The 12,954-nt window shown below is 39.3% G+C and overlaps 1 protein-coding gene across 1 annotated transcript in view; it reads left to right on the top strand.

Moving 5' to 3' along the window:
* Positions 1 to 11,829: 11,829 nt before the first annotated feature.
* The window catches only part of Tsen15 (tRNA splicing endonuclease subunit 15), a 19,915-nt gene continuing 18,790 nt past the window's right edge, over positions 11,830 to 12,954 (top strand). Inside the window, exon 1 of the mRNA XM_008824288.3 lies at positions 11,830 to 12,041. Within this exon, the coding sequence (XP_008822510.1) occupies positions 11,916 to 12,041 (126 nt within the window). The 5' untranslated portion in view covers positions 11,830 to 11,915. The remainder of the gene's footprint in view (positions 12,042 to 12,954) is intronic.

Genomic DNA, 12,954 nt, shown 5'->3' with positions numbered 1-12,954 from the left:
TGGGCGTATGTGTGTGTGTGTGTGTGTGTGTGTGTACATAACGGTACAACCCCAAGAAAATTTATTCTGCTTTGGCAAACCGCAGTCTGAAGTCCTTCATAGTGACGCGATACATCCAGGGTTTCATAATGCACCTATTGACAAATGAGTAGTTCTAAAACGGGAAGTCATACCAACCATTCACGACTACGAGAACCCATTTTTTAAAGCTTCCTTAAAGGCTGAATGTTACATTTCCTTAGACACCACCTCTCCTGAAATTCATTCTTGACGGAGTAAAAATACTTCCAAACACAAAACTTGAAGACTTGGAGAATTTTAGACTCAGATCAGATCCATGAAAATAAACAATTCTAAGTGAGGATGTGTGTGAAAGAGAAGATTCACATAGATGTTTTTGTTGTCCAGTAATGACTCTTGCTAGCAAAGAGGGAGAATCTACCCATGCTGGAGAAGAGAGAGAAAGGAGAAGGGAAGAAAAGGGGAAGGAAGAACAATCAACTCAAGAAATGAAATCGTGGGAATACATCCTAGAGGTCATCCACTCTTGAAGACCACACACAGAAGTGAATGATGGATTGTGACATTCTTTGTGGAAACCGCAGCCTTTGATCTGTGAGTGCACCGCATGAATTGGGGTGCTGGACATTCATGACCACCACTGCCAGTCCAGCTAGCTCTGACCCACAGTCTTTTTACTAGTTGTATTATCCTTCACAACTCTTGGAAGACCCAGCATGCTCAGTTGATCCCCTCACTCCCTCTGAAGAACCTCTCTTCCCATATTCAACAGCCTTGGCACCCCTGCTTCCAACCAGTGTCCTAGGTCTCCTCCTTTCCCTGGTCACCACCAGGCTTTGGTGCCATCCACTCTTCCTAAGCCATGTTTTTTGCCATTATTTATCTCTGCTCACCACCAAATCTTCAGCTGGTTCTTACATAGCAACTCCCTTCTCTTATTCTAAAGTCTCATCTCTTCTCTTCTCGTCCTTAAAAAAAAAAAAAAAAAAAAAAAAAATCTTTGGACTGGAGAGATGACTCAGCAGTTAAGAGCACTAGCTGCTCTTGCAGAAGATCCGGGTTTGAATTCCAGAACCCAAGTGGTGGCTAAACCACTTATAACTCCAATTCCAGGGGATCTGATGCTCTCCTTTGTCCTTTGTAGGCACTGCACTGCACGACACAGGTGCACTTACACACATGCTGGAAATATACACATAAAATAAAAATAACCAAAAATTAAAAAAAAAACAGCTAGTCGTGGTGGGTGGTGGAGATGTGAGGATTAGGGGTTGAAGGTCATCCTCAGATACAAACATAGTCAAGTCCAACCTGGGTTACATAATACTTTGCTTCAAAAACAACAACAACATAAACACACAGAACCCCTTGTCTCCTTCTAGTAATCCTCTCTCTTGGCTAAGCTCATTGAAGACAAGGTGGAGATAGGTCTTACACCACCTTTCTCGGCTTCTTATTCCCTTTCTCTGCTACCTTAGCAAGATGTGACTTTGGCTGACCCCTTCCACTGAAACTCTTGTGATAAAACCCATGGGTGACTTCAGTATTTGCTAATTTAGTAAATGAACTCTCTTTGGGTTTTCACCTCCCCAGACCCATTATGAAATCTCTGCTCCTTGACTTCCTCACATTTTACTTGTTTTCAAGTCCCTTCCCCTTGTACCCTTTTTCCCATGTGCTACTCTTCTGGTCCATATGGTCAGCAAGCTGGTTTCATCTTCTAAACCTGTGCCACCTGCCCTAACCTTTTCTGGGATGTTCACATTTCGTTTCTAATAGGTTAAATCCACTTCCTTCCCATTTATCCTCCCACAGGAACTGTCCCTATTCTCAGAGACTCACAGGTTTGTAGATGACACTGAGTCTACATCTGTTGACTCTATGAGGTTTACATAGAGTCTGTTAGAGGCACCATAGCAGGTGTGTGTGTGTGTGTGTGTGTGTGTGTGTGTGAGAGAGAGAGAGAGAGAGAGAGAGAGAGAGAGAGAGAGAGAGAGAGAGAGCTGCAGCAGAAAAAGGGCAGCCCATTTCTAGAGGGATGCTGATGGAGGGACTGTTAGAAGGTTTCACAGACATGTTCATTTATCTTCTTTCTTTTCCTTCCTTGGCCAATGTCCACTCAACCTTCTCTTGCCTTAGGGAATTCTTGATTTAACAGTCATACTTGTTTATCATATTGCAAACCAAGTGAGTTTAAACCTAGAAAGTCAAATAACAAACTTATTTTCCTTCTGTAATCTTTTATCAATAGCTTATCTGACCTCAGTTTTTCAGTGAACAAAAAACCAAAACTATAGTGAGTGAAATCGACTCCACAGAATTCTCCTGAAAGAATTTGTATGATTTATACATGAAATCAAAGTTTACCTAGTCATATAACTTGCAAAACTACCTATTTAACATTTAGTCAATTTACAGCACTAGTTAAGTGCTAAGATCACAACAATGTCTGTAACAGTAGGGATTATTATAAACCCAGCTGTAGGGGTGGGAGTAGGAAGGGAGGAGGAGACACTTGGGAAAAATTGAATCCCGTTTTACTCACCCCCGTTCCATAAGTTTTTTAGAAACCAATGATACGCATATTGGAATTTTCTCCCTCATGGAATCAATGTTTAAAATAACTAATCTGTAAAAAAAATCAACAAAAAAGCCAATTATATTTAAAAAAATTTCTGATCACAATATTCTCTCCTGGTTTATTATTATTGTTACATATTTGCTTATTCATTTGTTTATTTTGAGACAGTGTTTCATTATTGCCCAGGCTGGCGTCAAACCCACTGTAGGTAGAGATGACTTAGAGTTCCTGATCCCGTTTACTCTGTCTCCCAAGTGCTGGGATTACAGGCCTGCACCTGCATACCTGGTTTGATTATCATATTCCTTCCATTAGAAACTGGTTGAATGGAAAGTCAGAGATGGGCGCATACAGATCTTTGCCTCCATAGCATTAGAGTATCTGAGTAGCTCCCACATGGAGTTGTAAGTGAGCACTTGCTCTCATATCCTTTCCCCAAATGGCTGGGACAGGAGGCTTCCCCTCTTGGTCTCACTCTAAGCACAGCTGTGGAAGGAGCGGGGCCTCCAATATAGGCAGAGCTCTTCTCATAGGAGAACTTTTCTGGATTTCTGTGACTCTGGCAGCCAAAGGTTTCCATAACCTCTGAAAACAACACCACCAGCAAGTGTTCCAATGCAGGAATCTGTAGCGGACATTCAAACCATAGCACTCCCTTATCTTATCCACTCTACAATGTAAAATTCACTTGACTTGGTAAATATGCCAATTTCAAGATGAACATGCTTGATAAAAGAATTTTAGGAAATATCATCTGTCGTTCTTACATTTATGAAGTGATCAAATCAGATTTCTTAATCTCAGCATCTATGCCAAGATTCACATGAGAAATTACGATGAAGAAGTCTGAAAGGGATCTTTCCTTGGAACATGGAACTCTGATGTCAAGCCAAATTCTATGGATTCTAATAAGTGGGTAAGGACTCTGGATTCTAGAGAGGGAAAGAATGGTGACTGAGTGACAAAGACCGACACTTAAACTGTCTCAATTTCAATGTTCTGTCTGTGAAAAAGGAGTAGTATATAATAGGAAATGGATGGAAGTGGAGGCAGAGGTTTGAATTCCAAGTAAACGGACCCACACAACCAAAAACTGAAATGATAAGGCATGCCTGACAGAGTGAAGTGAGCGGAGTGTGGATGAAGGGTTGGGTGGAAGTTGGAAAAAAGCTGGAAAATGATATGACTTCATACAACTTTATGGATAACAATTTCCAAAAAAATGGGCAAATATATATACATATATAATAGATCGTGTTATACATATATGTAATTTCCCTAAAGAACATATATAAAAAGCCAAATGCACAGAAATAGCTACTCATTATCATTAATTATTAAGTAAATGCAAATCAAAACTACAATAAGATAATATGTCACACCCATTAGGGTGGCCATGATAAAAAAAAAAAACCCAGGGAATAGCAAACATTGGCAAGGGTATAGGAAGTGGAAACTCTTATGCCCTCGTGGTAGGAATATTGAAAGGTATAGCTGTTGTGGGAAATAGGATAACAGAAATTAAAACATGATCTAAAAGTCTCCTGAGAATACAACTGTTCTGCTTTCATTTCTGTTGCTGTGATAAAATGCCATGATAAAAATCAATTTAGGGGAGAAAGGGTTTATTTTAGCTCACAGTTCCAGGTTACAGTCCATCACTTTGGGGACATCAAGGCAGAAATTTGAAGCAGCTGATCACATCTACAGTCAAGGCATGAGTGAATGAATGCATGTGTGCCTTTAGTACATAGCTTGCTTACTCCAGGATCCAAACCCAGGGAATGGTGCTGTCCACAGTGGGCTGGGTCTTCCCACATAACGCAATCAAGACAATCCCCCACAGAGTGCCCACACAGGCCACACAATCTAGACAATCCCCCATTGAGACTCTTTCCAAATGAGTCTAGATTTTATCAAGTTGACAATTAAAACTAACCATCACAGCAACCGAAAGAGCTGAAAGCAAATTCTTAAAGAGACATTTGTATATCCATGCTCATAGAAGCCTTAGCAACTGCAGCAAAAAGGAAGCAGTCCAAGTGTCTATAGACTGGTGAGTGTCAAATTATGGTATCTGCCTAAAACATAATATTAAAACTAAGAAATTCATATATATCCTTCAATATATGTAATCTTGAAGGCATTATGCTAAGTTAAATAATTCAGTAACAAAGAGCTAATATTGCATGCATTCATTTCTATGTGGTATTTAGAGTATACAAATTGGGTAGAACATTTCAATCTAACAAGACAGAAATTATTTTAGAAGAGTATAGGTGATAATTGCCAAATACTATGAATATTTTATATCACCAAACTCTACAGTTAAAAATGGTCAAGATGATAAATTTTGTTTTATGTAATTTACCACAATAACAATTAGAAGAAATCATATTGACAAACTTAAAATGAAAAACACCTCATCTTAAGAGATGCAGAAAGATCATTTTACAAATCCATACATACAACACATCATAGAAATTCTCATCTAAGTAGAACTAGAAGGGAATTCCGTCAACCTGCCAAAGGGCATCTATAAAATCCTGCAGTTGAAACTGTACCAAATAGCAAAGGCTGGAAGTATTCTCCTTAAGATCATGAACAAGACAAGAATGTTAGATCTAATCACTCCTGTTTAATGTTATTCTGGAGGAAAAGGAAGGGATGAAGGAAGGAACGAAGAGAGAGAGGAAGATGGGAAAGCAGGGAGAGGGGGAAGGAAGGAGGAGAAATTAAAGGAATCAGGGAGGCACATTTACAACAAAGTTATTATGCCACAAGGGAATACAGAGAATTGGGTTAGGCCTCCTAAAAAAGGCTCTACAGTGCAATAATTTATTAAAATTGTTTTAATAGAATATTTTAAAATGCTGAAATTAAAAAAAGAAAATCCACCCCAAATCTTCTACTCCACTACATCTACTGTTAATATTCTGGAACATTTTTTTTTACTCTGTGAGGTGTGTGCGTTTGTGCATGTGTGTGTGTGTGTGTGTGTGTGTGTGTGTGTGTTTACACACAATCATCTGTGGAAGTGTGAAGGCTAGAGTGATGTCAGGTGTCCCCTTCAGTTTCTCTCCACTGAACCTGGAGCTCATCTTAGTGATCCACCTGTCTCAGTCCCCCAGTACTGGGGTTACAAATGCATGCCACCCTGCTGGCTTTTACATGGGTTCTGGAGACCTGAACACAGGTCCTGATGCTTGTACAACAAGCACGTTACCCACTGACCATATCCCTTGCCCCTGGAATAATTTTAGGATGGCATTCTCAACTTACACTTTTTTCAATGTGGATTTGTAGTCAGCTGTCCAGTGGGGGTGTGCACTCATGTTGGTAGCAGATCTTGAATAAACAGCTAGAGACAGAGATGGGATGTTTGTGGGACTATGACTAGGTTTTGATGCTTTTTCATATTTACAAACCAGTTAGCATTTAATCATGCATAATACCAAGGTATTTTTATGCCCTATAAAATATTTAATAAACAATACATTATAAACTAAAAGATAATCCATAAACTAATATATTAGCTTAAATACTATTAATAAAAAGAGCTATGCTCTTCCCCAGTGGTGAGCACTAGACTGAATTTTAGGTTAATCAGTGTCTATTTTGTTTAGGACTCTGGCTCCTGTGATGGTTCATTTTATGTGTCATCATGCCTAGGCTAGGGTGTCCTATTATTTAGTCAAAAAATACAGATAATTCTGTGAATTTTTTCAGGTATGGTTAACACTTGATGCAGTAAACTTTGAGATAAGCAGATTCTCTTTATAATGTCAATGAGCCTTGTCCAATCTACTGAAGACCTCAAGGTAAAAGACTGGGATTCCAAAAGACAAGAAATTGTTCTTCAGACTGCCTTTGGACTCAAGGCTGTAACATCAGCTTTGTCCTAGGCACTCAGTCTCCCAGCCTGTCCAACCTGCCAGCCCGCCCTGCAGATTTGAGACTTTAAGCCTCTGTGATCACATTACCACTCTTTTGGGTTTTTTTTTTCTGAAAAAAAAAAACCCATTCATCTATTTGTCAGATGAGATAATAATACATTAGAAGATATATTTAACCACATTTTTAAGATCCGTCATTCAGTCCACTACAGAGCCATTGTCTGGTTGATCCATGGAGAAGTTAATATATAAATGGCAAAATTGAAATGTCTTCAGGGTTCTGTCTCTGGTAGTTGTTTAGTTGTGACTATTTTACTGCAATCACCTGCTACCTGGAGGAGACCAGCCAGTCATAGGATAAAGGTGTTTCAAGGAGACCTGAGGAAAACTTGTCTCTCTGGCCAAGACACTTCTTAACTCTAATGCTTTGTAATGATTCCATTTTTTTTTTCATTTAGGAAGATCTTTCTGTTTCTCTGTCTGGCCTCAAACTCAGAATCTTCTTGCATCAGCTTCCCAAGTGCTGGTATTACATACAGGCAGACCTTTCAAAGCAGCTTAGTTCATTTGTTTTTCTTGGTTCCTGTCAGCCCTTTATGCCTACATCTCAGAATCAGCTCATCAAATATCTCATCTCTACTGGGATTTTGATTGGGATTTCTAGACTCTATAGATCAATTTAAAGGAAATTTCTGTCTTTAGAATACTATATCTTTCCAGGTGCATAGTGTGTCTATTCATGTTTAGATCTTCTGTAATAATCTTCCAGAACATAAGTAATATTCTTTACAAATATTTGCTTGCATTTATCCTAGGTATCTCACTTTTGTTGTTTTGTTCCATATGTAAATATCCCTTAAAATTAAATATATTATATCTTGATTTGGTAAATGGAGACTTTAGATTCACTTTTAAATGTATGGAAAGATCAGAGACATGTATCTGGTTTATTCTGGGTATTTTTGTGCATGATGGGGATTCTCTCATATATGCTCATTTCGATGGATGGGAAAATATTATAACCTTTTAAATAATTTACTAGATGAATTAATATCTTACCTAGTCTTGAAACACAGAGAATGAGAAATTGTCTGTGCACAAAAATATGAATGTATGCACACATATTGAGTTAATGAATACAAACCTAATCTGGAATGCTAGATGCTTTTAAATTTACAGTCACTGTCTTATACAATGCTATGTAAAAGCCTTTTCTTCTTTGCCTTCTTTTAATACACTAAAGGTTTGCACCACAATTTAGTGTTGGCTTTTTCTCTTGAGACTCTAACTGTATTAATGCATCTCTGCATTGGTATTGCAGACTTTCTGTAGGAGTAAAATGGCTCAGGATATCAAGCTGGGAAATCAGAACTCTAGGGCCAGGTTACACAGAATTTAGTTACATGTAATATACTCTGGAGGGAATTTTATTTGTTGTCGTGTACCTAGCTTTTTTGGAGGGGGAACCACTTTGGTTTTCTAGTCTAGGGAATGATTGATGCATTCACAAAAGGAAAATTTCTGCAGTCTATCAGAAACTGAAACTCTACTCTGAAAACCTACCCCATAGATTTCACTCTAGAGTTGCCACAAGAGTCATTTTGATTCTGTACCTTAAATATTAGGTTCTCTAAATGTCCTGAATCTTTTATCTTCATTCTTAGCCATTCCTATCCAGCAAGACACATTTAAAAGTCTTCATTTGTTAATCTAGCTGCAAGGAGACCTTACATTTTTGTTCTTCAAATCTTAGACAGTTTCACTAAAAGTCAGACAGATTTAATATATAAACTTTCATACATCACACTTTTTCTACACAATATACTTTATTGCCTTTTCACTTTCAAGTTTCTTCTTCATCTGTTTCTCTATCCCTCCAATCCTACACCTCACTTTCTCCCCTTAAATGTAAGGTAGAAAATCTTCCCTGAAGATGTTTGAGCCTTGTTCACATAGATAAAATCTCCTTGGGCCTGTTTCCTGAATTACAGAATTTCCCTTCTTTGATTAGCAACTAAATGATATTAACTCTGACTGATTTAAATCTTCATGAGTCAGAGAGAAGGATTTATTGACTTCTAATCATTTAAATGAGTGTCAGTGTTTGGCGCTTCAGGGAGCCTTCTAATTTTGGCACTATTTGCTTCTTTGACTTTGCTCATTTTCTGATAATTGTGATAAAGTTTCACTATATAACCAGGTTAGTCTAGAACTCATTCTTAGCCCAGGTTGGTCCCAAAGTCACAATCCTCCTGTTTTAGCCTTCTGAATACTGGGATTAAAGGCATGCACCACAATGCCTGGTACTTAGTTCCTTTTTAAATTTTTTTCTCTATTGTTTACCATGAATAATTTCTATGCTCTATCTTCAAGTTCACTTTTTCCTCTGTAATTTTATTTTGGCTGTTAATAATCACCAAATAAAAAAATAAAAAATTTATTTCTGAAATAATATTCAGTTAAAGAATGCTCATTTTGATGTTAAGGGTTTTTTTATTTTGATTTGCTGAGATTTTAAAAAAATTGATGTGAGATTTCCATTCATTGAAAACATGGGATTTTAAACATTTTTAATTGAATTTTTGCAATTTTCATACAAGATAATTTGACGGTATTTAGATCTCCTTCCCTATCTGCACATCCCCTTATTGCCCCCACCCAATTTAATGTACTCTAACACACACACACACACACACACACACACACACACACACACACCTGTAGAGCCTAATTTGTGTCCCCAAACATTCTTCAGTGTGTTCATCCACTGGAGTCTAACTTACCTAGAGTCCCATCCTTGAAAGAAACTGACTCTCCCCCTCCCAGCTGCCATTGGTTGCCAAAAGTTCCTTAGATAGGATTGGGATTTCTTACCCACTTCCACGTTTGTGCTTGGGTTTTGTCTAGTTTGAGCACAGGACTTGTGCATGCTGTCACCATTGTTGTGAATTTATATGAGTAACTGAACAGTTGTTGGGAACACTCTACTTCCTTGTGGTCATCCACCACCTCTGGCTCTTACAATCTTTCTACCTCCTCTTCTGCAATGATCCCTGAGCCTTGGGAGGAAGAAGTTTGATATAGGTGACCTATTCAGGGATAAACATGCTACAGCCTTTTGTTCTCTGCACATTGGCCAATTGTGGGTTCCAGCGTTAATCACCATCTGCTGCATAAGGAAACTTTTCTGGTGAGAGTTGAGAGATGCATTAATTTATGGGTACAGCAATGCTTATTAGGAGTCATTTTAATACTATTTAGAATAACTATTTAGTATAAAACTGGTATTAGGTTTTCCCTTATGCCCTGTGATCTATCTAGCCTCAAGTTCCTATGCCTGATAATCAGTGTCAGATATGGGGTCCATCCTATGAAGTAGACTTTAAATCAAGGACAGAATGGTTGGTTACTCACATAATATTTGTGCCACTATTTCACTGGTGGGCATATCTAATCAGGTCAGTTGTTCTTATAGTCCAGAGGATTCACAGCCAGGTAAAGTTAATGATTATTTTTCCTTCTGGCAGCATGCATAGCACCTTCCAGCATGCCAGGAGAGATGAGGCTCTGAAGTCAGCACCAGCATGATTTCTCCTTGTCTGTTCTACTGCTCATGTATGTAATATCTTTAGCAATAGGGTCTTACTATCAAGTTCTGGTGGGTAACCAAGAGCAGGGTCTATGGGACCCCCGGTCAATGGCTTCAAGAAGTGAATCCATTCCTGACATTTGAGGTTTTATTTTGTTAGCCTATGGTGCCTAGTAGGGGCAATGTCTCCCTGTTATTAGGTAACTCCTTTAAATCTGTTTTTATAATGTATATGTATATACTTTAGTAAGCTTCTATAGTTGTGGGTTTCCATATGTTTTTTTTCTACAGGCCTTTAGTGTTAGTTATTCCTCCCCATATACCCTCCTCCACCCTGCCCTCCTATTCCACACCCTATTTAACTATTCCTACTTTATTATTCTCCTCCTTCCCCTCTTTTTTGTCTTTTTGAGACAGGGTCTCCCTGAAGCCCCAGCTGGCCTGTAATTCACTATGTAGACCAGGCTGGCCTCAATCTCACAGAGATCCATCTGCCTCTGCCTCCCGATGTTCCACCATACCCAGCTTCCTTTCCCCCTTTATATCACTGTATTCTACCACCCCTCCCGAAAGCCTCCACCCCCACCATGGCCATTTATTAGTTTCCCGACTTCTCTGGATTTTCACATTGACACATGCATATATCTAGGATTTTAAAGCTAGCATCCAACTATGAGAAAGAACAGGTGATATTTGTCTTTCTGAGTCTGGGTTATTGCACTCAGGATGACTGTTTCCAGCTCCATTCATTTTCCCGCAAATTTCATAATTTCATTTTTTTAAGAGCTGAGCAAGATTTTTATTGTGTATATGTACCAGGTCACTTCCAATTTCAGGCTTTTATGAAAACGGCAGCAATGAACATATATGAACAGGCATTTATGTAGTAGGGTATAGAGTCTTTGGGGCATATGCTCAAGTGGTATGGTAGATCAGTTTATAGCTTTTTGAGGAATCTCCACACTGATTTCCATAGTGGCCGCACCTTGCCTCCCATCAGCAGTGGATAAGTGTTCCCCTTTCTCCACATCCTTGTCAGCATGTGTTTGGAAAACATGCTTTGTTGTACTTCATTGATATTGGTTATAATGGTTACATTAAAATCCTTGTCTCTTTCAACAGAGGGTTCTTAGTCTATTATGTTGGAAAGTATAAGTTCTATTCTACCTGCAACTTTTAATTTTAGAAGTCTTTTCTTTTTTTTTTTTTTTTTTTTTTTTTTTGCCCTGGTTAATAGTGTAGTCTCCTAACCACTTCCTGTTTCTACCCTCGTTCTCTCCAGTCTTTCACCATCACTTGGAGTGATTCTGTATGTATCAGGAACCTCCACTGGCTCCCTATGTCATTGAGGGTAAATCCAAACCTGCTTACCAGGTGCTCCTCCTTGGTTTCTAAGGCTATGTTTATGATATTTCTCAGTACCCGTTTACCATATTTCTGCTAATCTTGAAAGGTTTCTGCTAATCTTAAAAGTAGTTCTACTTTAAAGTTCCAAGACAGGGCTTGAAGGAAAAGGCCTGGATGTGAATATAAAGAAGGCTTAAGAAACCCTCATTTCTCAACTGCGAACACGGACTCGAGGGTTGAAGGTCTCTGGAATCAGGTTATTCGTGAACATTTTCACAATCCGTACTTACTACACATATGAGTAAACCAGCAGAAAACCAGCGCATTTGCGCAGGTGCTGGCTGTCCTTGTTAGAGGGCGTGGCCAAGCCCCTACTTTCCTCGGAGTCTTCAAGGGTGGCGGGAAGCGGAACTCTGGAAGGTTCACCGCGGCTTCTGGTCGGACCCGGGTCGCAGTGCACCACGGGTGCTGCACAGGCGGCATGGAGGACCGCGGCGATTCCGAGCCTTCTGCGGGCTCCAGCGGCCCAGAGCTGGGCGGCGCTCGCGGTGGCGGTGGCGCTCGCTCGTGGGCCCCGGAGGACGCCTGGATGGGCACCCACCCTAAGGTCAGGAGGTGGGAGACCCGCAGGCGGAACTCCGGGCCGAGCTCCCTCTTGGCTGGCGGGTTAGGGGAGGACGCACCACGAACCAGTGTTCAGGCACAAGCACATTTATGCTTAGCCCTGGACCCGAAGTCTGTTCACTTTGATTCTGATGGATGCAGTCCTAAGTTTTCAGATTCTTTAGAACGTTTGAATAAGTTCTGGCCCAAATGCAGAAACATCCACGTTATGAGTATTTTTTGTACTAGCAGGAAGGGAAAAAAGAATAGTCTTTTGCTTGCCTGGGCTTGGGAAATTGATGGTTTGTATCTGTAACGCCACGGTCAATTAATCATGAATGGAGATGTGGGTTTTTTAGGGACCTCAAGGACAGGATTGGTAACGTTAGTACAATTGCACATTTCTGTTTGAGAGTATTAACTCACAGATAATCGGCTAAAAACAATCAAGAAGAGGAAGTCTTTGAAAACTAGTCTGAAAAGAGTGAGCTTTTTTTCACCTGTTGCTTGATTTTTGTCTTCTTGCTCTGTCCCATTCATCTCCTCCAGAGCAATAGCATGGAAATGTTACCCATTTTTATAATAACAATGACAGCAACTCAGTGACTAGGAACACAAACTCCAGTTCAGACTTTCCAAGTTTGAATCTTAGTTCCACTACTTACCCCTTTGTGGTTTGGTTGAGCTCACTGTGCCTACATTTCTTGACTTGATTTCATTATGTTTCAGTTTCTTCATCTAAAAATTGTGAGATAATAATAGTACTTTCTTCATAGGGAAGTTTTTATAAGTACTTGTTATATAGAAAGCAGTATATAAGTATTTAGGAGTAACGTTTTAAAGCCATTTCTAGATTTGATGTTGCCTTTAGACTTTTTTTTAATTTCCTCTTTGAAGTTAATAGCTCTATGGACTTT

This window comes from Nannospalax galili, unplaced genomic scaffold (assembly GCF_000622305.1).
Source record: "Nannospalax galili isolate Female #2095 unplaced genomic scaffold, S.galili_v1.0 scaffold227, whole genome shotgun sequence".
Lineage (NCBI taxonomy): Eukaryota > Metazoa > Chordata > Mammalia > Rodentia > Spalacidae > Nannospalax > Nannospalax galili.
Note: the sequence above shows the minus strand (reverse complement) of the source record. Positions and strands in the feature narration are given on the sequence as shown.